The sequence below is a fragment of the Pan paniscus genome, chromosome 20 (genome assembly GCF_029289425.2).
Source record: "Pan paniscus chromosome 20, NHGRI_mPanPan1-v2.0_pri, whole genome shotgun sequence".
Classification (NCBI taxonomy): Eukaryota; Metazoa; Chordata; class Mammalia; order Primates; family Hominidae; genus Pan; species Pan paniscus.
The window spans coordinates 41,337,545-41,364,140 of NC_073269.2; the positions used below are offsets into that span (position 1 = coordinate 41,337,545).

General features: G+C 52.1%; 1 protein-coding gene across 8 annotated transcripts; it reads left to right on the forward strand.

Moving 5' to 3' along the window:
- Positions 1-24,721, forward strand: CD22 (CD22 molecule). Of its 8 annotated transcripts, none has more exons than XM_014342613.5 (14): positions 1-4,618; positions 7,315-7,462; positions 7,939-8,310; positions 11,427-11,732; positions 13,175-13,441; positions 13,588-13,851; positions 16,300-16,557; positions 16,762-17,025; positions 17,121-17,384; positions 20,265-20,361; positions 20,487-20,562; positions 21,028-21,146; positions 21,577-21,661; positions 21,992-22,790. In XM_014342613.5, the coding sequence occupies exons 1-14, from the start codon at positions 4,520-4,522 to the stop codon at positions 22,121-22,123; spliced, it is 2,751 nt and encodes a 916-aa protein (XP_014198099.4). In that variant the 5' UTR covers positions 1-4,519; the 3' UTR covers positions 22,124-22,790. The 8 variants fall into 8 exon arrangements, with proteins under 8 accessions (XP_014198099.4, XP_063456203.1, XP_054958976.2 ...); XM_063600132.1 differs by having other exon boundaries at positions 4,560-4,618; positions 7,407-7,462; positions 7,933-8,310; XM_063600131.1 differs by having other exon boundaries at positions 4,520-7,462; positions 7,933-8,310.
- The last annotated feature ends 1,875 nt before the right edge of the window (positions 24,722-26,596 follow it).

Consider the following 26,596-nt stretch of genomic DNA (forward strand, 5'->3'; position numbering starts at 1 on the left):
ATGCCTGTAATCCCAGTCACTCAGAAGGTTGAGGCAGGAGAATCGCTTGAACCCGGGAGGCAGAGGTTGCAGTGAGCCGAGATGGCGCCACTGCACTCCAGCCTGGGCAATGAGTGAAACTCGGTCTCGAAAAAAAAAAGTTCATCCATGTTGTAGTATCTATCAGTACTTCATTCCTTTTTATTATCAAATAATATTTTATTGTTTAGGTCTCCCATATTTTCTTTATTCATTCATCTCTTCATGGACATGTGGGTTGTTTCTGCTTTTTGGCTTTCATGAATAATGCTGCTGTAAACATTTGTGTTCAAGTTTCTGGGTGAACATGTTCTTATTTCTCTTGGTTATATATGTAAGAGTGGAGATGCAGGAGTGTATGGTAATTCTATGCTTAATCTTTGGAGGAACTGTTTTGAGACTTTTTTCCAGAGTGGCTGGACAATTTTATATTCACACTAGCAATATATAAATGATTTAGTTTCCGTACATCTTTCCAGTATTTGATACTATCTTTTATTTTAGCTGTTCTTATAGATGTGTAGTAGTGATATCTCATCGTGGTCTTAACCTGTCTAAAGGCTAGTGATGTTGAATATCTTTTTAGATAATTATTTTCTATCCATATATCCCCTTGGGTGAAATTTCTCTTTATGTCTTTTGCCAATCTTCTAATTGGATGATTTGATTTTTTTATGTAGTGTTTCTATGTTGAATTTGAGAGTTCTTTATATATTTGTTCTAGATAGGAGTCCTTTGTCAGATATGTGGTTTGCAAATATTTTCTCTTAGTCTGTAATTTGTCTTTTCATTCTCTTAACTAGGTCTTTTACAGAGCAAAAAAAAATTAATTTTGATGAAGTTGGATTGATTTTTTTAGGGATCATGCCTTTGGTGTCATGTCTAAGAACACTTCATCAAGCTCTAGGTCTCACAGATTTTCTCCTATGTTATCTTCCAGAGGTTTTTTGTTTTTATTTTCTTTTACTTTTTAATTAAGACAGAGTTTCGCTCTGTTGCCCAGGCTGGAGTGCAGTGGCAGGATCTCAGCTCACTGCAACCTCCGCCTCCCAGGTTCAAGTGATCCTCCTGCCTTGGCCTCCTGAGTAGCTGGGACTACAGGCACGCACCACCCAACTGGCTAATTTTTTGCATTTTTATGTGGTTGCTTTCGAGAATTTTCTCTGCCTCTTGTTTTTAGAAGTTTGACTATGATGTGTCTTGGCATGAATTTCTTTGGGTTTATCCTGTTTGTGATGCGCTCAGCTTCTTGAATCTGTAGACATATGTTGTGCGTGTATGTTGTCAAATGAAGATAATTTGCAGCCATTACTTCTTGGAATATTTTTTTAAGGCCCACCCCCCTTTTCCTCCCCTTCTGGGACTTCAATGACAAAATGTTAGATCTTCTTTTATTATAGTTACTCATGTCCTTGAGGCTTTGTTCCATTTTCTTTCATCTATTTTCTTTCCATTGTTCAGAATGGGTAATTTCTATTGTTATACGTTTCGTTTCACTGCTTCTTTCTTCTATACTCTCCATTCTGCTATTGAGCCCATCCCTTATGGTTTTTATTTCAGCTCTTGTATTTTTTAGTTGTATTTTTTAGTTCTAAATTTTCCATTTGGTTCTTCTTTATATTTTCTACTTCTTTGCTGATACTTTTTATTATTTTATTTGTTTCAAGCACATTTATAATTTCTCAGTGAAACACTTTTATGATGGCTGCTCCAAAATCTTTGTCAGATAATTCTAACATCTGTGTCGTCCTGATGTTTGTGTCTGTTAATTATCTTTTGTTATTCAGTTTGAGAATGCCTGATTCCTAGTATGACAAGTGATTTGCCATTGAAGTCAGGATATTCTGGGCACTGTGTTATAAGATTCTGGATCTTCTTTAAATATTTTGTTTTAGTGGGCTTCCCTTCATACTGCTCCAGCGAAATAAAGTAGGGCACTGCCTGATTGCTTCCAGACAGGGATAAAAGTCCAGGTTCTCCATCCAGCCTTTCCTGAACCTGGGGGGTTGGGAGAGATGAGGCCTCCATGTTATTGTTTGGTAAGGGTAGAAGTTCAGGTTACCCACTAGGAATCCATGACAACTCCCTGGCTTGGGAGTGGGAGGGTTGCTTCATTACTGCTCCCTATGTGGCTTTCACTGACACTGTGTGTGGCAGAGAGAGGGGGGCGCTTGTTACCACTGAGTGGTGGCGAAAGTCCCAACTTTCCACCAGGCCCCCTTTGACACTACTCCAATGGGGCCGGGTGGAATGCCTCATTTCTGCATTGGGGTGGCAGTGGATGTCCAGGCTGCCCACATGGTTTCCACCAACACCACATCGGGGGAGGGTGATCCCAGTGGGGAGGAAGGTCCCAGCTCCAACTCTGGCATCACTCTGGCTGAGTATTGGGAGTGGCCTGGGGTTCTTTGTTACAGCCTGGTGAAGGTGAATGTCTAGGTTTTCCATCCAGCCTTTGCTCACAAGGGTGATGATGGAACTTGGATGGAGCGGAGCAGGTATGGACTAAAAGAGCTCTGTCTTTCTAGGATGCCCCTTTCCTCGTTCTTTGGCTAGAAAAGCATAGTTTTGCTAGAACTTGTTTTGTTGGGACTTTTTCTTGTTTGTGCCCCTTGGCATTTTCAGTTGTTGGCTTCTCCAGTATTCAGCCTGAGATATATGAGGCAAAGAGAAATCCCAGGGAATTCACCACCATTCCTTAAGTCCCGAGGTCCCTAACCAGTCTGCTTCTCTCCATCTTTCAGTCTTCTTATGCTTGTCTTGTCACGTTCAAGGTTTTCAGTTATATTTGGCAGAATAAATAAATACAACTACTCCATCTTTCCAGAACATCACTGCTTTTTGTTCATTTTATTTATTTATTATTTACTGAGACAAGGTCTTACTTTGTTGCCTGGGCTGGAGTGCAGTGGTGCTATCATGGCTGACTGCAGCCTTGAACTCCCAGGCTCAAGCGATCCTCCTGCCTCAGCCTCCCAAGTAGTTTGGACCACAGGCACGCGCCACCATGCCCAGCTACTTTTCATTTTTTGCTTTTGTTGACTAGCCGCACAGAGTTTTGCTATGTTTTTCAGGTTGGTCTCAAACTTCTGGCCTTAAGCAATCCTCTTGCCTTGCTCTCCCAAAGCGTATTACAGGCGTAAGTCACCACACCCAGCCCTATCGGTGCTTTTGGAAGAAGGTGTTCTTCCCTCTCTCTGTTTCCCTCCCTATGGCCAGCTGCCCATAGAGGGCAGTGGTGCTGGAGTGAAGACCTCTCAGCGCATCCCTCTTCATCTGTAGGATGTGCATGGCTTCCAATGCTGTCTGTTCTGCTCCTGAGACACTCGCTGGCTACAAGATTATAAAGGTGATGAGGTTTCGGCCTAAAGACTCTCCATTCAATAACACTTCCTACAAGATATCTTTTTTGTTTTTTTGAGACAGGATCTGGCTCTGTCACCCAGGCTGGAGTACAACAGTGCGATCTGCTCATTGCAACCTCAGCCTCTTGGGCTTAAGTGATTCTCCTGCCTTAGCCTCCTGAGTAGCTGGGACCACAGGCGCCCGCCACCACACCCAGCTAATTTTTGGATTTTTTTTTTTTTTTTTTAGTAGAGATGGGGTTTCACCATGTTGCCCAAGCTGGTCTTGAACTCCTGAGCTCAGGCAATCCACCCGCCTTGGCCACCCAAAGCGCTAGGATTACAGGCGTGAGCCACCACGCCCAGTCCTACAAGATATCTTTTCTTTTTCTTTCTTCTGTTCTTTCTTTCTTTTTTTTTTTTTTTTTTTTTTTTTTTTGAGACAGAGTCTCACTCTGTCGCCCGGGCTGGACTGCAGTGGTGTGATCTCTTCTCACTGCAGCTTCCGCCTCCTGGGCTCAAGTGATTCTCCTGCCTCAGCCCCCTGAGTAGCTGGGACTACAGGCGCCTGCCAAGACGCTTAGCTAATTTTTTGTATTTTTAGTAGAAACGGAATTTCACCATGTTCACCAGGCTGGTCTCGAATTCCTGACCTCAAGTGATCCACCCGCCTCAGCCTCCCAAAGTGTTGGGATTCCAGGCATGAGCCACCGCACCCGGCCGAGATATCTTTTTCCTCCTCAATATCTATGTGCTCCTCCCTCAACCCTTGGGGGCTTCAGTGTAGGTGGTCAGATTCCCCACCATTTATGCCTATGATGAAAAGAGTGGAAATGGTAATAACTGGATGGTGTCACTAAACTACAAATACTTTCAGGTAGGCCTGTGCCTTTTTCAGCGGGCTGCAGTTCTCCTGCTTGGCTTGAGTCATTCACATTTCCTGAGAGCTGGGTAGAGGGGGAGTTGTGGAGGAGCCCATTCTGAAACTGATCTGATATTGCAAACCCATACACTGAAAGGAAGAACTGCCCATACGTATTTGATCTTCCGATCTGACTCCGAGCCCGCATCCCCCTCAATCGTCTCTTTTCCCCACTCCCCAGATCACGGTGCTGCTTGGTCCCCCTCAGAGCCATAGAGAAGCAGGGGGTGTGGCCATGGAGGGGAAACCTCTGTCACCAGAGACTTTACTGTACTTCTCCTTTTGCTCTCAGATGCTGCCAGGGTCCCTGAAGAGGGAAGACACGCGGAAACAGGTAAAAATCATTTTGCTTTTATTTTGCATTCAATAAGCAAGTTATTACGGAACAGCAGTTATGGGCCGGGCATACCTCCCAGAGCTGGGAACACAGCGGGGACCTCCCTGGCTCTCTCTTACCAGTGTTACAACAGGTTGTAGACAGACCCCTGTCTTGAGCATCCTCCTTGCCAGGCCTGCTGAGTCTTCTGAGACTAGCGTAGGTTATTGGATGCCCAGAAGGGAAGAAGGAGCCAGGGAGGTCAGCCCCGAGGTTCTGCAAGGCCCTCAACAGGCCTGGACTGAGGAGGTCTGGACAGCATGGCCCTGTCCTGAGCCTCTGTGCATAATAACTGCTGTCCCTAACCTCCACCCCACCCTCAGCCTTCCAATTCCCGGGCCTGGGGCCCTACTCCTGTGCTCCAGAGACTCCTGGAGCTCCTTGAGGCAGCACACAGCCCTGCTCTGGAGGCGCCCATCTCCCACTCATGCTGGGATGCTCCAGCCCATCCCAGAGCAGGGTGTGGCTGGAGGGTGCTGGCAGAGGAGGGACAATGGCCCGGCTCCTGGAGGCAAGTGTTGGCTGCAGGGAATGGAGTCTAGTCCTTGCCACAGCCCTTGTTACCCCTTAGGTAACCTTAAGGGGATTTCAAAGAACTCTGGCTCTGCAACCCTGCTAAGTTTTTTATGGAACATGTAAAATAGATCCCATGGCCAAAGAAGTATGGACAATGTATTATACTATACTCTAATCCCCATGTCTAGAGATTAATGGTGTAGATAGAGTTTACCGAAAGGTTTTTAAAGTCCTGCAGTAAAGAATCTTAACTTAAGCCAGGTGTGGTGGCTCACGCCTGTCATCTCAGCACTTTGGGAGGCCAAGTTGGGGGGATCACCTGAGGTCAGGAGTTTGAAACCAGCCTGGCCAACATGGTGAAACCCCATCTCTAGTAAAACAAACAAACAAACAAACAAATCAGACGGGTGTGGTGGCACATGCCTATAGTCCCAGCTACTCAGGAGGCTGAGGCAGGAGAATCACTTGAACCCTGGAGGCAGAGGATGCAGTGAACTGAGATCACACCACCGCACTTCAGCCTGGGCGACAGAGGAATGAGACTCTGTCTCAAAAGAAAAAAAAGAATCTTACTTAACTCTTTTACCCTGCCTTTCTCAAGTGTATGTGACCTTGAAGATGTTTTTTACATGTGACATGATGAGTACCTGCAGGGCTGATGTCAGCTCTGCCTGGGGAATCTGCCTCAGCTTCAGACCCTGCACCCCAAATTCATGCTTAGCCCAGGCCAGACCCCCTTCCTGCTGTCGGCAAGCAGCTTAGCTTTCCCCACACCCATGAACAGACACCCAGCAGCCCTTGGCATGAGCCATGTGGCCCGAGGAGATAAACAGACAGAGAGAGGAACATTGATGCGTGTGAAATGTTGGCAGGTGAGTGGGAGGGGCTTGGGTTGATGCTGAGACCGGAGACACACTCTGCTGTCACATCCTTCGGGGTCCCCGGGGGCCAGCACGGAGGGCCATGATCATGTAAATTGGGACTTAAATTTAACTCTATGTAAATGTAACTCTATGCAGAGGTCAGGGATGGTAGAGGACAAGCTCATTGCAGAGAAAGAGAGAAAGATGGGCAACAGTTGCAGAACCTAACCCACAGATAGGTTTTGTTTGACCAGCTCTGTACATTTTTAGTTTATTTTTTATCTTTTTGAGACAGGGTCTTGCCCTGTCGCCCAGGCTGGAGTGCAGTGGCATGATCTCGGCTCATTCCAACTTCTACTTCCCGGGTTCAAGCAATTCTCCTGCCTCAGCCTCATGAGTATCTGGGATTACAGGTGTACGCCACCACGCCTGGCTAATTTTTTGCATTTTTAGTAAAGATGGGGTTTTGCCATGTTGGCCAGGCTGGTCTTGAACTCCTGACCTCAAGTGATCTGCCTGCCTTGGCATCCCAAAGTATTGGGATTACAGGTGTGAGCCACTGCGCCTGGCTCACCCATACTTTGTTACTGGTTTTAGAATTCCTTTTTACCTGGTCTTTCAAACCAAGTTTTGACCATGTCTGTCCCTGAGTATAATCCTTGATGAGTAGCACCAGAGAGAGCTCCACGTTACCCGGGGCCTGGCATTCAAAGCACTCAGTGGTCTGGTGCCACTCAAAGCCTGTGAGCCAGGCAGGAAGTTTATAAAATTAGAGATGGATGAATGGATGGGTGGGAAAAAGGAAGCAAGGGAGGAAGGAAGGAAGAAAGGAAGGAGTTCTGGGAAGAGAGAGAGGCTGCCCCCACAGGGCTCTCAGTTTGAAGGAGAGGCGCAGCACACTCAGAAAAAACTCCCGGCCAGGAGTGGTGGCTCACACCTGTAGTGCCAGCACTTTGGGAGGCCAAGGCTGGCAGATCACCTGAGATCAGGAGTTCAAGACCAGCCTGGCCAACATGGTGAAACCCCATCTCTACTGAAAATACAAAAATCAGCCAGGCGTGGTGGCACCTGCCTTTACCCAGCTACTTGGGGGGCTGAGGCCAGAGAAACGCTTGAGCCTGGGAAGCAGAGGTTGCAGTGAGCGGAGATCACACCACTGCACTCTAGCCTGGGAGACAGAGCAAGACTCTGTCTCAAAAAAAAAGAAAGAACTCCGTGAGCATCCCAAATGCCACATCCCCATAATGCAACTAGACCCGGTCCTCCCGGATCCAGGGGAAGGGTCGGAGCTCAGTGGGTGAGCAAGAAAAGCCACATGGAAGAAGTAAGCGGCCAGATGGCTCAAAGACAAACTCTCCCCTGCTCAGGCTTGCACCCAGACACGACACCATGCATCTCCTCGGCCCCTGGCTCCTGCTCCTGGGTAAGGACTGTGGCCTGGGCTAGTACTGGGGTTCTGGGATGTCAGTGGGCACTGGAGGAGGAGGAAAGACCCAGGCAGAGAGGCGTCAACATAGGGTAGGGTGGGGGCAGCGGTGTGTATAGATAAATGTACATACAAATATATGTTTCCCATATATACATACACTTCTCTCATTGCATCCTGCTGTCTTTGTGTATCTCTGTATTTCTCCCACTATCTTCAGAGGGAATTCTTTAGTCTTTAGAAAGCTCTCTGCTGGGTGCAGTGGCTCATGCCTGAAATCTCAGCACTTTGTGAGGCTGAGGTGGGAGGATCACTTGAGGTCAGGAGTTCAAGGCCAGCTTGGACAACATAGCAAGACCCCTATATCTAAAAAGAATAAAAAATTAAACAAATTTTAAAATAAAGAATAATTTTTAAAAGAAGGCTCTCATGCCCCCTTAGTAATGCTTTCTGATCACTGTGGTGAGTTCTAGAATACTTGGCTTTCTCTGACTCAAGTAAATGGGCTTTTGAGCACCCTGAAACCCTCTACGCCTGGGAGGGGGCCTGCGTCTGGATCCCCTGCACCTACAGAGCCCTAGATCGTGACCTGGAAAGCTTCATCCTGTTCCACAATCCTGAGTATAACAAGAACACCTCGAAGTTTGATGGGACAAGACTCTATGAAAGCACAAAGGATGGGAAGGTTCCTTCTGAGCAGAAAAGGGTGCAATTCCTGGGAGACAAGAATAAGAACTGCACACTGAGTATCCACCCGGTGCACGTCAATGACAGTGGTCAGCTGGGGCTGAGGATGGAGTCCAAGACTGCGAAATGGATGGAACGAATACACCTCAATGTCTCTGGTAAGGCCTTCAGGGAGCGGGTCCTCTGCTCTGGGCAGGGGTGAGTGGGAGGCAGGCAGGAAATACCTGACTCCTGGCACAGAGCTCACAAACCGAGCTTCCTGCAGAGCTCAGGCAGGGGACGCCAGCGGATGACGATGGCGATGCAGCAGCACTAGACAGAGCTGCGGGACCTCGGATGTCCCATCTGACCCTCAGTTCCTGCCCCTCTGGGACCTGGATTCCAAAGTTATCGGATCTCCTGATCTTTCCCTCTTTCTTTCTCACCATGTATTTTTCAGCTTTTGTGACAAACTCGTGTTTGGCCTTAGTACTGGAACCATCCAAGCACCGCATTCCTTTAGTGGGGTGGGTCTGCATGTAACCAGCCTCAGCTCTCCCCCAGGCTGGACCGCCCCCTTCAGACATTGGGGTCTGAAGCTGCATCGCTCACCCCAAACTTAGGGCTGCTCAGAGCTCCCTATAGAGGAAACTGGGTGTGGAACGGAGTAACCACACTCCCTAGGGCAGAGGCCCCAGACCTGTGTTTGATGGGTCAAATCCACCCCTACATGTGCAGTGCCATAACTGAGCCTGTGTTATAAAAATCATAAAATGTTTGTTTTACTTTTTTTCCTCTTCTTTTCCCCTTCCCCTTCCTTTCCCTTTTTATGAGACAGGGTCTCTCACTGTCATCACCCAGGCTGGAGTGCAGTGGCGCGATCTCAGCTCACTGCAGCCTTGATCTCCCGGGTTCAAGCAATCCTCCCACCTCCAAAGTAGCTAGGATCACAGGTGCATGCCACCATGCCCAGCTAACTTTTTAATTTGTTGTAGAAATGGGTCTTGCTATGTTGCCAGGCTGGTCTTGAACTCCTGGCCTCAAGCAATCCTCCTGCTTCAACCTCTCAAAGCATTGGGATTACAGGCATGAGTCACCGCACCCGGCCTGATCTTCTGATTTTTCAAGAGACGATGGAAATCTAGATTTTCCAGTGAAATCTCCCAGCATGTTAATGTTCATGGCAAGTTCTCATGAGCTCTTCAAGGTCAGATGACACTGTTGTTGAACCCCAAAGGCCAGGTTTGAGCTCCCGATGCGTAGTCAGCCAAACACTGACACCTCAGTGCTTAGAAGCTGAGAAAGGATTATTTAATTTAGCCAAAGCAAGGGGACAGAAGAGAGAAACTCTCAAATCTGACCTGACTTTGAGCGTTAGTGGGGGCTTTTATGAGTAAAGTAGGTGTGCAGGAGGTGACCTCCCGATTGTCAAAGCTGTTGTGCCCCTCGGCTCATCAAATTTCTGGATGTCATCAAGGAGGTCTGTGTGACCTAAGGATCACTGTTCTTTGAAAGAGAGACAAGTTCATTTATCTTGCAGGCAGCTGCCAGGGAGTCAGGATGTAAGTTAAACGATTATGAGTGAATTAATGGTGCTACTGAAATGACCAAATGTAACTAATCATGCATGGAGGAAGGAAAGGACAAAGAGAAAAGAAAAGAAGTAAAACGAACATCTTATAATTTTTATAACATAGGTTCAGTTATAGCACTGCACATGTAGGGGTGGCTTTGACCCATCAAACACAGGTGTGGGGGGCCCCTGCCACAGGGAGTGTGGTCACTCCGTTCCACACCGTTTCCCGGATGGGCAGTTCTGAGCAGCCTTAAATTTGGGGTGAGCAATGCAACTTCAGACCCCGCTGTCTGAAGGAGGTGGTCCAGCCTTGGGGAGAGCTGAGGCTGGGTGCACACAGACCCACTCCACTAAAGGAATGCGGTGCGTGGATGGCTGCAATACTGAAGGAAGCCATGAAAGTAACACAAGTTTGTCAAAGCTGAAAAGTCCGTGAACTAAACTGATAAAATTCACTTAGAGGTGGTGGGAATAGGCCGGGCACGGTGGCTCACGCCTGTAATCCCAGAACTTTGGGAGGCCGAGGCAGGCGGATCACAAGGTCAGGAGATCGAGACCATCCTGACTAACACAGTGAAACCCTGTCTCTACTAAAAATGCAAAAAGTTAGCCAGGCATGGTGGCAGGCGCCTGTAGTCCCAGCTACTCAGGAGGCTGAGGCAGGAGAATGGCGTGAACCCGGAAGGTGGAGCTTGCAGTGAGCTGAGATCACGCCACTACACTCCAGTCTGGGCAACAGAGCGAGACTCTGTCTCAAAAAAAAAAAAAAAAAAAAAAAAGAGGTGGTGAGGTGGTGGGAATAGAACTTTGCAATCATTCAGAAAGCAGACATCCAGCAATGAGCATGAAAGAAAAGTAGATTACAGTACCCAAGGAGGTTTAGTGTGGTCAAGGCCTTTCAGAGGGGATTTCGGGTGAGCAAAAGTGATTCAAAGTGGAGAAAAGCAGGACTGTGTTGGGTGCAGTGGTTCCCGCCTGTAACCCCAGCACTTTGGGAGGCTGAGATCGGAGGATTGTTTGAGCCCAGGAGTTTGAGACCAGCCTGGGTAACATGGCAAGACCCTGTCTCTACAAAATGTTTAAAAAACTAGCTAGGTGTGGTGGCACATGCCTGTAGTCCCAGTTACTCAGGGGGCTGAGGTGAGAGGATTGCTTGAGCCTAGGAGGTTGAGGCTACAGTGAGCTAGGATTGCGCCACTGCACTCCAGCCTGGGTGACAAAGCAAGACCCTGTCTCTAAAGAAAAAAAAGAGGCCGGGTGTGGTGGCTTACACCTGTAATCCCAGCACTTTGGGAGGCCAAGGCGGGAGGATCACTTGAGGTCAGGAGTTCAAGACCAGCCTGGCCAACATGGCGAAACCCTGTCTCTACTAGAAATACAAAAAAATTAGCTGGGTGTGGTGGTGGGCACCTGTAATCCCAGCTACTCAGGAGGCTGAGGCAGGAGGATCACTTGAACTGGGGAGGTAGAGGTTACAGCGAGCCAAGATCGCGCCACTGCACTCCAGCCTGGGTGACAGAGGGAAACTCCATCTCAAAAAAAAAAAAACAACACAACAACAACAACAATAACAACAAAAAAACAAAGCAGGACTGGAGAGAGGTGGAATGAAGTGGCAAGGGGTTCCTGAGGGGTGATTTGGGACAGGACATCTAAAGCCAGGTGTACGCTCACGTCCTCAGTCCCCCAGGCTCCAGCACGGGCTCTGTTCTTTTGCAGAAAGGCCTTTTCCACCTCATATCCAGCTCCCTCCAGAAATTCAAGAGTCCCAGGAAGTCACTCTGACCTGCTTGCTGAATTTCTCCTGCTATGGGTATCCGATCCAATTGCAGTGGCTCCTAGAGGGGGTTCCAATGAGGCAGGCTGCTGTCACCTCGACCTCCTTGACCATCAAGTCTGTCTTCACCCGGAGCGAGCTCAAGTTCTCCCCACAGTGGAGTCACCATGGGAAGATTGTGACCTGCCAGCTTCAGGATGCAGATGGGAAGTTCCTCTCCAATGACACGGTGCAGCTGAACGTGAAGCGTGAGTCTCCCCGACATGCCTGTGGGAAGGGCAAGGTCTGTGTCACCTTCTCCCCAGGGCAAGGTCTGTGTCACCTTCTCCCCAGCCCCACAGGGGGCATGCACCCAGGGCAGGGGGAAGCCTGCACAGACGGTGGCATCCTCCAGCCCTGGTCACGCCGCCTTGTCAGCCCTGGTGTTTCGGGAAAAAGATTTGCTCTAGCCTAACAGAATAAAATGGTCCATCCTCAAGCCATGACATGAATTGGGGATTATCTGGTTAGGTCTTTTTGTTCCCCTCTTGGTGGGGATTTTTTTCGCATCATTATCTTGTGCCTCATTCATTCAATAAATACGTATCATGAACCTACTAGGTACCAGGCCTTATTATGGCTGCCAATGGGGGGCATGGGGCGGTGGGCAGGGTGCAGCAGTGAGCAAAGCTCTTGCCCCACACGGAGCCAGCACTGCAGTGAAAGAGACAGACAACAAATGGATTACCAAAGAAATACAGAGCATGAGCCAAGACATTAGAATCTGGAACAAAGCAATGTTAACAAAGAAATATACAACACTATTGTAGGTAGTGATATGTGTGTTAGGAAAAAAATAAGGCCGAGAGAGGGGAGTGATGGAGAGAGACCTCTCTAAGAAGGTGAGCACTTAGGCCGGGCGCGGTGGCTCACGCCTGTAATCCTAGCACTTTGGAAGGCCGAGGCGGGGGGATCACAAGGTCAGGAGATCGAGACCATCCTGGCTAACATGGTGAAACCCCATCTCTAGTAAAAATACAAAAAATTAGCCAGGCGTGGTGTCAGGCGCCTGTAGTCCCAGCTACTTGGGAGGCCAAGGCAGGAGAATGACATGAACCCAGGAGGCGGAGCTTGCAGTGAGCTGAGATCGCACCACTGCACTCCAGCCTGGGTGACGAGTGAGACTCCATCTCAAAAAAAAAAAAAGAAAAGAAGGTGAGCACTTAAGCTGACTGGAACGGAGGGAGTGGCTGAGGCCGGCACATATTTGCGAGAGGAGGATTTCAGGGAAAGAGAAGAGCAGGTTCAAAGCTTTGAGGCAGCAGCTGGGTGGGAGGACCTCAGAGGCTGAAGTTCACCGCCTCTGAGGGCCACATGGTAGGACAGGAGGCAGGAGATGGAGCAGGACTCTGGATCCCGAGGGCCGAGGTGAGGGTTTGGGATTCTATGCAAAGCACGGAACCCGCTCGTGGTTTCCAGCAGGATTGGCGAGGTCTGGTAGATGGTGTTAGGAACCCTGCGTGCTGCTGGTGGAGACCAAGAAGTAGAGGAAGTGGGAGGGGGAAGCTGAGAGCCGAGTTAGGATGCTGTGACCATCACCTGGGTGAAGGGACTGGCAGGCCATGGCTTTGTCAGAATAAAAGCACTTTCCACACCCTCCACCCTCTGAGAATTCCCCGCCCCTTCCCCAACTGCCCCTCTGCTCCTCCAGACACCCCGAAGTTGGAGATCAAGGTCACTCCCAGTGATGCCATAGTGAGGGAGGGGGAGTCTGTGACCATGACCTGCGAGGTCAGCAGCAGCAACCCGGAGTACACGACGATATCCTGGCTCAAAGATGGGACCTCGCTGAAGAAGCAGAATACACTCATGCTAAATCTGCACGAAGTGACCAAGGACCAGAGTGGGAAGTACTGCTGTCAGGTCTCCAATGACGTGGGCCCGGGAAGGTCGGCAGAAGTGTTCCTGCAAGTGCAGTGTGAGCCCCTCGGAGCTGGGGACAGGCCAGGCAGGGAGGTAGCAGGGGGGGACCCGGAGAGGGGAGCCACGGGGGCTCTCGGGGCCGTGTGCACAGGTTGGGGGTGCTCTCCTCACCCCTCCACTCGCCTCTGCCCCCTCTTCCAGATGCCCCGGAACCTTCCACGGTTCAGATCCTCCACTCACCAGCTGTGGAGGGAAGTCAAGTCGAGTTTCTTTGCATGTCACTGGCCAATCCTCTTCCAACAAATTACACGTGGTACCACAATGGGAAAGAAATGCAGGGAAGGACAGAGGAGAAAGTCCACATCCCAAAGATCCTCCCCTGGCACGCTGGGACTTATTCCTGTGTGGCAGAAAACATTCTTGGTACTGGACAGAGGGGCCCGGGAGCTGAGCTGGATGTCCAGTGTGAGTAGCCACGGAGCCCCTGGTTCTAGGGAGAGAAGATGGACACGGGGAACGGGGAAGGCAGATGGGGTGCAGGGCATTCCGGGGTCCTGGAGTCAAGAGCAAGGAGCAGCCAGGGTCTCCTGTTCACAACTGCTGTCTCAGCTCCTAGCATAGGGCCTGGCTCATGGAGGGTGCTCGGTAGATGCTTGTTTTTTTGTGTTTTAGTTTTTTTTGAGATGGAGTCTCCCTCTGTCTCCCAGGCTGGAGTGCAGTGGCACAATCTCGGCTCACTGCAAGCTCCGCCTTCCCAGGTTCATGCCATTCTCCTGTCTCAGCCTCCTGAGTAGCTGGGATGACAGGCGCCCGCCACCACGCCCGGCTAATTATTTGTACTTTTAGTAGAGACGGGGTTTCACCATGTTAGCCAGGATGGTCTCGATCTCCTGACCTCGTGATCCACCCGCCTCGGCCTCCCAAAGTGCTGGGATTAGAGGCGTGAGCCACCGCGCCCGGCCTGTAGTTGCTTGTTGAATGAATGAGGCCAGGTGCAGTGGCTCCCGCCTGCAATCCCAGCTCTTTAGGAGGCTGAGGCAGGAGGGTCTCTTGAACCCAGGAGTTTGAAACCAGCCTGGGCCACACAGCGAGATACCATCTCTACAAAAAAATACAAAAATTAGCTGAGCATGGTGGTGCGTGCCTGTGGTCCCAGCTACTGGGGAGGCTGAGGAGGGAGAATCACTTGAGCCCAGGAAGTGAAGGCTGCAGACTGAACTATGTTCCTGCTACTGCACTCCAGCCTGGGTGACAGAGCAAGACCTGGGTCTCAAAGAGAAAAAGAAAATGCTGGGACTGGGATTATAGGTGTGAGCTGGGCACAGTGGCTCACACTTGTAATCCCAGCACTTTGGGAGGCCAAGGTAGGCAGCTCACTTGAGGCCACGAGTTCAAGCCCAGCCTGGGCAACATGGTAAAACCCCATCTCTACAAAAAAAATTAGCCTGGCATGGTCATGCATGCCTGTAGTCTCAGCTACCCAGGAGGCTGAGGTGGGAGGATCACCTGAGCCTGGAAGTTGAGGCTGCAGTGAGCCTGTGATCATGCCGCTGCACTCCAGCCTGGGTGACTGAGTGAGACCTTGCCTCAAAAAAAAGAATGGATTGGCCAGGCATGGTGGCTTACGCCTGTAATCCCAGCACTTTGGGAGGCCAAGGTGGGCAGATCACCTGAGGTCAGGAGTTCGAGACCAGCCTGGCCAACATGGCGAAACCCTGTCTCTACTAAAAATACAAAAAATTAGCCGGGCATGGTGGCAGGCACCTGAAATCCACCTACCTGGGAGGCTGAGGCAGGAGAATCGCTTGAACCCAGGAGGCAGAGGTTGCAATGAGCTGAGATCATGTCACTGCACTCTAGCCTGGGTAGAGTGAGATTCTGTCTCCAAAAAAAAAGAATAATTAACTGCAAGATACCAGGACTGCATGAGGGACACAGAGACTTAGCATCCCTAGGCAGTGGCTGAGTCTTGAGAGATCTTGAAATTTTTAATGAGAACTGGGGCAAACTGTCTCATTACCTCTCCATTGTAAGACTGTTTTAACACAGTGAATCTTGTTACCATGTAGAGCACAGGACAAAAAGAACACATAAGCTCGATCCTTGGACCCTGAGATGTCATATGTGCTAACAGGACAGGGGTGCCCAAATCCTGAGCATCTCAGACAGCTGGATGCGCGACCACAGCAGCCACAGTGATGTTTGTGGAGTGTTTGCCACACGCCACACTCTGCTCTAAGGGAGTCATCTCATTTCCTTCTTGAAACAATTCCCAGGAGGTTAGGAACTCTCAGGACTCACCCCCCACCCACCCCGCACTGCCTCTTGTTTTTAAGATGGAGTCTCCCTCTGTTGCCCAGGCTGGAGTGCAGTGGCTTGATCTCGGCTCACTGCACCCTCCACCTCCCGGGTTCAAGCGATTCTCTTGCCTCGACCTCCTGAGTAGCTGGGACTACAGACATGCACCAGCATGCATAGCTAATTTTTAAAATTTTTAGTAGAGACAGGGTTTTGCTGTGTTGGCCAGGTCTCGAACTCCTGACCTCAGGTGATCTGCCTGCCTCGGCCTCCCAAAGTGCTGAAATTACAAGCGTGAGCCGCCATGCCCGGCCTCAGGACCCCATTTGACAGACGTGTAAACTGAGACCTGCAGCCCATGCCCGTGCACCTCTCAGCAGCTGTCTGGCTTCAGCGCTGTGCCCTGAACCCCTGCACCAAACCACAGCCAGGCCAGAGAGCCAGGGCAGGGTTTCTGTTCTCACACAGATGCAGGAAGGACGCACAAGCCCCCCTTTGATTAATTTAGGACCTGTGCAGATGCCCGGGACAGGTAGCGGGAGAAGAGGAAGCAGGAGGGAAGGGGTACTGTGGACAGCTGGCTTTTCTTTACTCACCTCTCTGGTTTTCTTCCAGATCCTCCCAAGAAGGTGACCACAGTGATTCAAAACCCCACGCCGATTCGAGAAGGAGACACAGTGACCCTTTCCTGCAACTACAATTCCAGTAACCCCAGTGTTACCCGGTATGAATGGAAACCCCATGGCGCCTGGGAGGAGCCATCGCTTGGGGTGCTGAAGATCCAAAACGTTGGCTGGGGCAACACAACCATCGCCTGCGCAGCTTGTAACAGTTGGTGCTCGTGGGCCTCCCCTGTCGCCCTGAATGTCCAGTGTGAGTCCCCGGGCTAGGCAGGGGGATCTGGGAGGTGGCCTGGCTGGGATGAAGGGATGAAGGCGATGAGGCCGGAGCCTGGGCCAGTGTCTTCAACAGAATTGAGGGACAGGAGCCCGGCGTCAGGGCCAAGGGGAGGGGAGGCCTGGGGACAGCAAAAGGGACAGGGAGCAGAGAGGTCAGCTTGGGACCCTTGCCCTCCAGATGCCCCCCGAGACGTGAGGGTCCGGAAAATCAAGCCCCTTTCCGAGATTCACTCTGGAAACTCGGTCAGCCTCCAATGTGACTTCTCAAGCAGCCACCCCAAAGAAGTCCAGTTCTTCTGGGAGAAAAATGGCAGGCTTCTGGGGAAAGAAAGCCGGCTGAATTTTGACTCCATCTCCCCAGAAGATGCTGGGAGTTACAGCTGCTGGGTGAACAACTCCATAGGACAGACAGCGTCCAAGGCCTGGACACTCGAAGTGCTGTGTGAGTGAGGGCCGGAGGCTGGGAGTGGAGCAGAGAAGGGACCAGTGGCCTGCCTGGTAGTGACTTCGCACCCCCTCCCCCTGCCCGCCATGCAGATGCACCCAGGAGGCTGCGTGTGTCCATGAGCCCGGGGGACCAAGTGATGGAGGGGAAGAGTGCAACCCTGACCTGTGAGAGCGACGCCAACCCTCCCGTCTCCCACTACACCTGGTTTGACTGGAATAACCAAAGCCTCCCCTACCACAGCCAGAAGCTGAGATTGGAGCCGGTGAAGGTCCAGCACTCGGGTGCCTACTGGTGCCAGGGGACCAACAGTGTGGGCAAGGGCCATTCGCCTCTCAGCACCCTCACCGTCTACTGTAAGGCCTCTTCCTGCTCTTGTTCTTCTTGGTGGTGGTCAGTCCTTCTTCCTTCCTTCCTTCCTTCCTTCTTCTCTCTTTCTTTTCCTCCTCCTCTTCTTCCCCTCCTCCTCCTCTTCCTCCTTCTTCTTCTTCTTCCTCTTCTTCTGCTTTCTCCCTCTCCTCCTCCTCTTTCTTCTCCTTCTCCTTCCTTCTTCTTCTTCTTATAGAGACAAGGTCTTACTCTGTCACCCAGGCTGGAGTGCAGTGGCATAATGACACCTCACTGCAGCCTCCAATTCCTAGGCTCAAGCAATCCTTTCGCCTCAGCCTCCTGAGTAGCTGGGACTATAGACATGCACCACCACATCCGGCTAATTTTTACATTTTTGTAGAGATGGGGTCTTACTATGTTGACCAGGCTGGTTTCAAACTCCTGACCTCAAGTGACCCTTCTGCCTCAGCTTCCCAAAGCCCTGGGATTAGAGCCATGAGCCACTGTGCCTCTCCCTGTTTCCTCTCAGGCTCCTCTCTGGCCCTGTCTGCTCCAGTGACTTCCCGAAAAGACTTCCAGACCAGCTGGCCCCTTCTTCCCCACCTCACTGTCCCCTTTCCCATTCACACCCCTTGCTCCAGGCCATCTGCCGCTGTGCTGGAGGAGTCTTCTTGTCCTGCGTCACCAGTCTCTCTTTTTCTACCTCCCCTGCAGTCTCTCCTGCCTCCCTCTAGGGTCCCCTCTCAGGCTGCTCCACCTTCCAGAAGTCCTGAGCTCCTACTGGGTCCCTGTCTCTCTCTCTCTGACTACTCTGTCTCTCTCAGCCCTGACAGGCTCCTTGTTTTTATCTTTTAAAACGTGAATGATTTTTTTTTTTTTTGAAACGGAGTCTCGATCTGTCACCCAGGCTGGAGTGCAGCGGCGTGATCTCGGCTCACTGCAAGCTCTGCCTCCCGGGTTCACGCCATTCTCCTGCCTCAGCCCCCCGAGTAGCTGGGACTACAGGCGCCTGCCACCATGCCCGGCTAATTTTTTGTATTTTTAGTAGAGATGGGGTTTCACCGTGGTCTCAATCTCCTGACCTCGTGATCCACTCGCCTCGGCCTCCCAAAGTGCTGGGATTACAGGCGTGAGCCACCGCACCAGGCCGATTTTTTTTTTTTTTTTTTTTTTTTTGAGACAGGGTCTCACCCTGTTGCACAGGTTGGAGTGCAGTGGCACAATCTCAGCTCCTGCAGCCTCAACTAGCTCCTGCAGCCTCGACCCCCTGGGCTCAAGTGATACTCCTGCCTCGGCCTCCACAGTAGTAAACTTGAGTGGTTTTTAAACAGATCATACAAGCACCTGGTAAAAAAATAAAATGTAAGCATGAAAGGGTAAATAGTGGAAAGACAGACGCGGCTCACTCTTGGTCCCTGAGAAGTCTCATCCCCACCAAAGGTCCTCACTGCACACAGTCTTCCCATCTCACTGCACACAGTCTTCCCATCTCCTCCAGGGGTATTTTTCACACGCACAGTTCACACACAGAGGTCTGTGCCTATATACCCTTCCTCATGACACTGACGAGGCAGAGCTCACACTTTGCCTGGGAATTTTCTTTGCTTTTTTCCATGTAATAATACTGTTTGGACATTGTTCTGTATCTATGCATACACAGAGTGTCTAAAGTCTGGAGGCTGGGCATGGTGGTTCATGCCTGTAATCCCAACACTTTGAGAGGCCATGGTGGGAGGATCACTTGAGCCCAGGAGTTTGAGACCAGCCTGGGCAACATAGCCCACACCTCATAGCAAGATCTCATCTCTACAAAAAATACCAAAAAAAAAATTAAAAACGAACAAACAAAACAATAACAACAACAAAAAAGAGTCTGAAAGCATACGGAAGATACCTAATTAATTTATTGTACTTTTTCAGATTAATAATTGGAAACATGGCCTTAAATTGAGGGAACCTGACCAGGCACAGTGGCTCACGCCTGTAATCCCAGCACTTTGGGAGGCCAAAGTGGGTGGCCACAAGCACTTTGGGAGGCCACAAGTTGGGTGGATCACTTGAGGCCAGGAGTTCCAGACCAGCCTGGCCAGTGGTGAAACCCCATCTCTACTAAAAATACAAAAATTAGCTGGGTGTGGTGGTGCGCACCTGTAGTCCCAACTACTCGGGAGGCTGAGGCAGGAGAATCGCTTGAACCCGGGAGGCAGAGGTTGCAGTGAGCCAAGATCTCACCACTGCACTCCAGCCTGGGTGAAAGAGCGAGACTCTGTCTCAATCAATCAATCAGTCAGTCTAGGGAACCATCACCAGCACGGCCGAAGGCCAAAGGAAAACATCTGAAACATGTTATCTGGAAATGTAACAGACACATCCCATCATATAAAACCACTGTTCCCTGGGTGTCCCCTTTGCAGACAGCCTGAGAGCCTCCTCTTTTTCCTGGGGCCATGGAGTCCTCGTGTATGAAGGTTGCATACATCCTCCTCCCAGTGCCCTCTTCAGGGCCTAGGTCTGCAGCCTCTTGTTTTGGGCACGCCTGCAAGGACGGTTGCAAGATGCATTCCCATGTGGAATTGCTGGGTGGAAGACAGGTGCACTTTCAGAGCTGATCACACAGCTATACTGCCGTGAAGAGCTGCACCCATTTATGCGGGTGCGGGTCACAGGCTCTGGGTGTGCCACGTCTGTGGGAAAAGCAGCTCCTCAGGAGAATTAGTGCCTTATTCCTAAAGGGAGGCCCAGAGCAAGCAGGGGCCGTTGTCACCCTCTTCCTCTGCACCCCTGCATGCATGCAGGGTAGAAGGACGAGTCTGGCTGCAGAGAGAAGTCCAGGATGCCTTCCAGGCAAAGGCTGCCAGGGAGAGCTGGCCCCTCAGTTGATTAAGGTCTCTCCTTTCTCCACCCAGATAGCCCGGAGACCATCGGCAGGCGAGTGGCTGTGGGATTCGGGTCCTGCCTGGCCATCCTCATCCTGGCAATCTGTGGGCTCAAGCTCCAGCGACGGTGAGCTCCTGCCATCCCCCACCACCTCCTCTCTCCCTTGGCAGAGGCCCGTGTCCAGTTGCTCCGTCTCGAAGCCTCCAGCCTGTGGAGTCCCTGACCCTCACACATGTGCCTTTATTTCTCAGTTGGAAGAGGACACAGAGCCAGCAGGGGCTTCAGGAGAATTCCAGCGGCCAGAGCTTCTTTGTGAGGAATAAAAAGGTAGGATGGGGCTGGGCACGATGGCTCATGCCTGTAATCCCAGCACTTTGGGAGGCTGAGGCAGGTGGATCACCTGAGGTCAGGAGTTCGAGACCAGCATAGCCAACATGGTGAAACCCTGTCTCTACAAAAAATATTTTAAAAATTAGCCGGGCGTGATGGTGCATGCCTGTAATTCCAGCTACTCGGGAGGCTGAGGCAGGAGAATCGCTTGAACCTGGGAGGCAGAGGTTGCAGTGAGCCAAGATTGCGCCATTGCACTCCAGCCTGGGTGACATACTGAGACTCTGCCTCAAAAAAAAAAAAAAAGAGTAGGCATGAGGCAGACTGTGAAGCTGAGTGGGGAAACAAGGTGAAGGAAGGGGATAAAATGTCCTCTGAGGAGACCTGGGCTGTCAGAGGCCAGGGAAGGGGACGAGGGTTGGGGAACAGGTGGTTAGCACTTCATCCTCGTCTCCCTCCCAGGTTAGAAGGGCCCCCCTCTCTGAAGGCCCCCACTCCCTGGGATGCTACAATCCAATGATGGAAGATGGCATTAGCTACACCACCCTGCGCTTTCCCGAGACGAACATACCACGAACTGGGTACTGAGGGTACCAGGAGGGTGACCCTGCACCCTGGGAGGGAGGCGGGAGGAAAAGCTCTGTCCCGCCTGCCCTCTTTGTGCCAGGCCCATGCCAGGCACCCTGATACACGCACTGCCTCATTCCCGCTCGGCAACAAGCCTCTGGGTAAGGGCCAGTCTCCGGAAGTGGACCTGCTCCTTTGAGTCAGCAGCACACATGCCCAGTCCGTTCTTATCACAAAGATCAAGACCTCGTGATACACACCCACGCCTACTCCCTCCACGCACATTTGCACGAGCTCCTACTGTGAGCTTTGGGCACTGGGGTGGCCGCAGGTTTTACATAAGGGGCTGAGGTTGGGGTGCTGTTGGGGGCTCTGGGTGTTGAGAGGGAGGAGAGTTCATGGGAGATGCTTCATGAGTGGTCGTCTATCTGCCCTGTCTCTCAGAGATGCAGAGACCTCAGAGATGCAGAGCCCTCCCCCAGACTGCGATGACACGGTCACTTATTCAGTGTTGCACAAGCGCCAAATGGTAAGGAGGGTCTCCCCAGGTCTCCCCAGAGGGGCTGTGGAAGGCTGGGGACAGGGCCTGGCCTCAGTGGTGGGTCCCACATAGGAAGGAGTTGGGTAGGCATCCGTGGTGGCAGAGGTTGGGTGTTGGAGACGGTTGCTCTGGCAGAGCTGGCCAGAGCCAGGCAGGTACCTCCGGGTCCTGGATGCCGGCCACAGCCAGTTTCCTGACACGAGGACACCCGCCTGGGCTTTTGGACCCCCGGGTGGAATGAAGGAGAGAATGCGGAGAAAAGCGGCGGTGGAGGCTGGCGACAGTGGGGCCAGGCTGACCACCATGCGGTTTTCTCAGGGCGACTATGAGAACGTCATTCCAGATTTTTCAGAAGATGAGGGGATTCATTACTCAGAGCTGATTCAGTTTGGGGTCGGGGAGCGGCCTCAGGCACAAGAAAATGTGGACTATGTGATCCTCAAACATTGACACCGGACGGGCTGCAGCGGAGGCGCTGGGGGCAGTGGGGGCCAGGGAAGTCCCAGAGTTTCCCCAGACACTGCCACACAGCTTCCTCCTGCGCGCATGTGCACACACACACACATACACACGCACTGTGGAGAACCTTGTGCCTGGCTCAGAGCCAGTCTTTTCGGTGAGGGTAACCCCAAACCTCCAAAACTCCTGCCCCTGTTCTCTTCCACTCTCCTTGCTACCCAGAAATCCATCTAAATACCTGCCCTGACATGCACACCTCCGCCTGCCCCCACCACGGCCACTGGCCATCTCCACCCCCAGCTGCTTGTGTCCCTCCTGGGATCTGCTCGTCATCATTTTTCCTTCCCTTCTCCATCTCTCTGGCCCCCTACCCCTGATCTGACATCCCCACTCACGAATATTATGCCCAGTTTCTGCCTCTGAGGGAAAGCCCAGAAAAGGACAGAAATGAAGTAGGAAGGGGCCCAGTCCTGGCCTGGCTTCTCCTCTGGAAGTGAGGCATTGCACGGGGAGGCGTACGTATCAGCGGCCCCTTGACTCCGGGGACTCCGGGTTTGAGATGGACACACTGGTGTGGATTAACCTGCCAGGGAGACAGAGCTCACAATAAAAATGGCTCAGATGCCACTTCAAAGAACCAGTGAACTCTTTTCAGTCTGTGGAGTCAGAGTGGGGATGAGGAGAGGGGAAAGTCTTCATGGGGCCTGGGGGGAAGGAAATGGAGTCACAGTGGTTTACTGATCAAACCAGCAGATTAGAGAGTCTGGTGTCTTGTTAGGAAAAGCATACTGGCTTTGCAGACAGACAAACGTGAGAGCTTGAATCTTGATTCTTCGGCTTAACTAGCCCGGTGATCTTGGCAGGGCTCGCCAGCTTGCCTGAGTCTCGGCTTCTCCATCTGTAAAGTGGAGAGGGAAAGGCCACTGCCTACCACGCAGGTGGCCCACGATAGGAAGTGAGGCATCATCTTCTATATGCTGGAGCCACATTGAGACCCAGCACAGAAGTCAAAAGTCCCCCAGAAAACAAACCTCCATCCTTCATTTGCATTTTTTGAAGAATGTGAAAAGGGGAAGCCGATTCAAAACAGCTCTTCCCAAAAGTGACGCTACCCAGCTCTTGCACAACCCATAGCTGCCAGAGAAAGTCTTGAAGACCAGCCACCCTGAGAAACCTCACAGCTTTTCTGTCATTCGAGGTCCTCTGCACCCGTTCTCTAATTCTGTTCACTGATTCAGACTTTCCAGTTAGGTGCCCCAGCTCCCCTCTCCGCTTCTCGGGTTTGATCTTTCTCCACCCATTCACCTGCTTCTGCAAAGGGGCTAAAGCCCATTCTCCTTAGAGGGCAGGGGTGTAATTATCTGATCATCAGGGAGATTGGCTCCTGGCACGTGGCAGGTGTCCCCAAACTGCCACCTTCCTCTCCCACCTTCCTTTCCCTCCCATCTCTGCTCAGTTACCTGGACGGTAACTCTAGGAATTATGGTTCAGGGAGGCCTTGATCGCCCCATCAATCCACTTTGTCCCTGGTTTGATTCTCGTGAGCACCATTAACTTTTCTGGAGGAAGGTGAGGCTTTAAGAACTGTTTAAAGCCCAGGTGTGGTGGATCACGCCTGTAATCACAGCACTCTGGGAGGCCAAGGTGGGCAGATCACCTGAGGTCAGGAGTTCAAGACCAGCTAGCCAACATGGTAAAATCCTGTCTCTACCAAAAATACAAAAATTAGCTGGGCGTAGTGGTTCACACCTGTAATCTCAGCTACTTGGGAGGCTGAGGCAGGAGAGTCGCTTGAACCTGGGAGGCGGAGGTAGCGGTGAGCCGAGATCACGCCACTGCACTCCAGCCTATGCAACAGAGTGAGACTCCGCCTCAAAACAACAACAACAAAAACTGTTTAAATGAGACAGGAGGGTGTTGGGGTGTCTGTGCCCAAAATGGGGTCTGGTGTCATTCAACTCTTTCTTCATTCATTCTGCACACAGATACTGAGCACCTGGAAATGCACCCAGTACAGAGCCAGTTGTTAGGACACCAAAAAGATAAGGCGTAGGACCAACCTTGGGGATCTCTAGTCGAGAGCCGCCGAGGGTTTTTAAGGCAAGATACCCTGGAGGGAGCTGAGGCAGTCCTAAGCCTGAAGGGCCTGGCTTAAGCTCCCTGGCAACCATCGAGCATCTTCCCCTTCCCACCCTGTCCCTCAGCACAGCTGCTGACATAAACCTACTACATGGCTGATTGACCATGAGATATGGCCATCAATAGACATTGCTGAGGCGTGAAGAGCAGGTGAAGAGCAGGTGGCCAGGAAGCTGGGGGGCCAGGACTCCAGACGCAGGCCGCCCTCCACAACCCCAGCTCTCACAGTCCTCCCAGAGTCCAGACAATGGATCATGCATTTAGGTTCCCAAACACCTGCTGTGCAACGTGTAGTAGACAAAGTAGACCAAAGCCTTTGCCCTCAGGAGGCCGGCATTCTAGCTCGGGAGCCAGCCAAGACGATGTAGCACTGAAGAAAGACAACAAAAGTGAGATTCACAGGAGGGATCAGTGTGGCTGAGGCACCCGGGAAGGCCCTCGGAGAAGGTGACCTTGGGCAAAGATCCAGACGCCAGGTGGGTGGGGCCAAAGCAGAGAAGATCTGGAAAACCCAACGGCTCCCCGGGGCTTCGCTCTTGCTGCAGGAGGGGAAACCACACTGCTGTGGATTCTTCCTCCATTCTGTCCATTTCTCAGTTCCCAACAACACACTGAACAGTAGGAGGCCAGTTCTCCGCTCACAGCGGGCGCTGCACCCCAGGTGCAGCTCTTGAGAAAAAGGCGAGCATGGACCAATTTAGTGGCTCCGAGGTATGAAAAGCAGTGAGATGGTGTCTTTGAGGGAGTTAGTGATAGGCTGAGACCCCCTTGCTGTCCCCCCTGAAGCCTGGTGACCAGAGCTGCCAGGAGGCCACACAGAGAGAGGTTTATGATGGGGGACCTGGAATTCGGAAGGGGCAGAGTGGTCAGGTGACCGACACACGCCTGAGAAAACTGATGTGGAGAGCTGTGTTGTCATTCTGAGGCAGGAAATAGAGACAGACTGACAGACAGACAGAAAGACACGGGCACAGTGAGAGACAGAATCACAGAGCAGAGCTGGCTTCTCACCAGCAGGCGTGGGCACACCTGAGAGAGCGTCCAGAGAGGTTAGAAATCTTCCTTAGGTCCTCCTGGGAGGCTCAGGTGACCCCAGTGGGAAACATGAAAGGCTGGGAGGACTCCCAGGGCTGAGAGAAGGAAGCTACGCAGCTGGCCGGTGCCACATTCCCTGTGCCTTGGGGAGTGCCCCCCAGTGTCCCCAGCCATGCACCCTGGGGGGAGTCGGCTTGGACATCTGTGCCACCCCTTGACAGGCAGAGTGGGGGCCACAACCTGGGCCCTCCAGTGCTGGTCAGCAGAGGCTGCCCCCGCCCCTCGCCTGCCTCCTCCCGCTCCTTCCTCCAGCCCTGGGAAGGTCGGAAGCTACCACCATGGAGCTAGTGGGGAAGCAGAGGGAGAACAGAGGGGCCCTCCTCACAAAAACTAAAACAAGCCCACAGCCTGTGCAGAACCGCACCCGGGTGTGATCACTCCTTACCCCACACACCCACTGCCACTTGGAGATGGCTTCATGGCTGCAGTCACAGGGCACCCTGTGTTGTCAGGGCTGAGCCAGTGAGGCCCAGGACCTGCCCAGGGGTGCATCAAGGGTGGAGAAGACCTGGCCCCAGCGCAGGTGTGAACAGGCAGGAGGGCTGGGGAGGGAATAGCGCTGGGTTGTCGCCGAGCCCCCAAGCCCTGCTCTTGAGAGGCACTGGCTACACACCCGGCCCCTACCCAGACAGGACCCCAATTCCTCCCTGGCCCCTCTGTGTTCCTGCATCTTCCCAGCCCCTCACCTCCTCTGGCGTGGCCTCACCTCCAGCCGGGATGCCCCATTAGCTGCTCACCCAAGCTGCTAGAACCTCAGGCTAATGGCCCTGTCACCCGCCCTCCTCCCCTTCCGGCTCACTGCCCATCCCGGGCATCCTCCATCAGCCCGCTGAGGGGACTGCTGAGCCTCAGAGACATCTGGCAGCACCAGGAGGTGGGTCCCTCTCTCTGTGGCTCCTCTCTTCACCTGACTGTTCCCCAGACCCCCAGACCCCCTGCCCAGGTGGCCCCTGAGAACTGTAAGCTCAACTGTGACATGGATGGGGCCTAGCTGACCCTTGGGTTCTCCCTGGGGGACCCCCTTTTCCTGTCCCTGGCCACACCCTCACCTTATCCACACCCTTCTCCTCCCTGCTGCCCCGCCGGCTTTCCAATGTGGGTGGGGGGTGGGGGCTGCTCCTGCCTTGCCAGGGAACCGGGGAGGGCAGTGGGCTCAGGAGTCAAACTCCCATTCCCAGGGAAGGCTCAGGCTGTGGGCCCAGCCCTGTTCTGAATTCTCTCCACCCCTCC

Bases quoted from the DNA above. Each gene is read 5' to 3' on its own strand.
- CD22 (XM_014342613.5), top strand. From the start codon at position 4,520: ATGGAGGGGAAACCTCTGTCACCAGAGACTTTACTGTACTTCTCCTTT. The intron at 13,852-16,299 runs GTGAGTAGCCAC...GTTTTCTTCCAG, and splicing joins AGCTGAGCTGGATGTCCAGT to ATCCTCCCAAGAAGGTGACC. The intron at 17,026-17,120 runs GTGAGTGAGGGC...CCCGCCATGCAG, and splicing joins CTGGACACTCGAAGTGCTGT to ATGCACCCAGGAGGCTGCGT.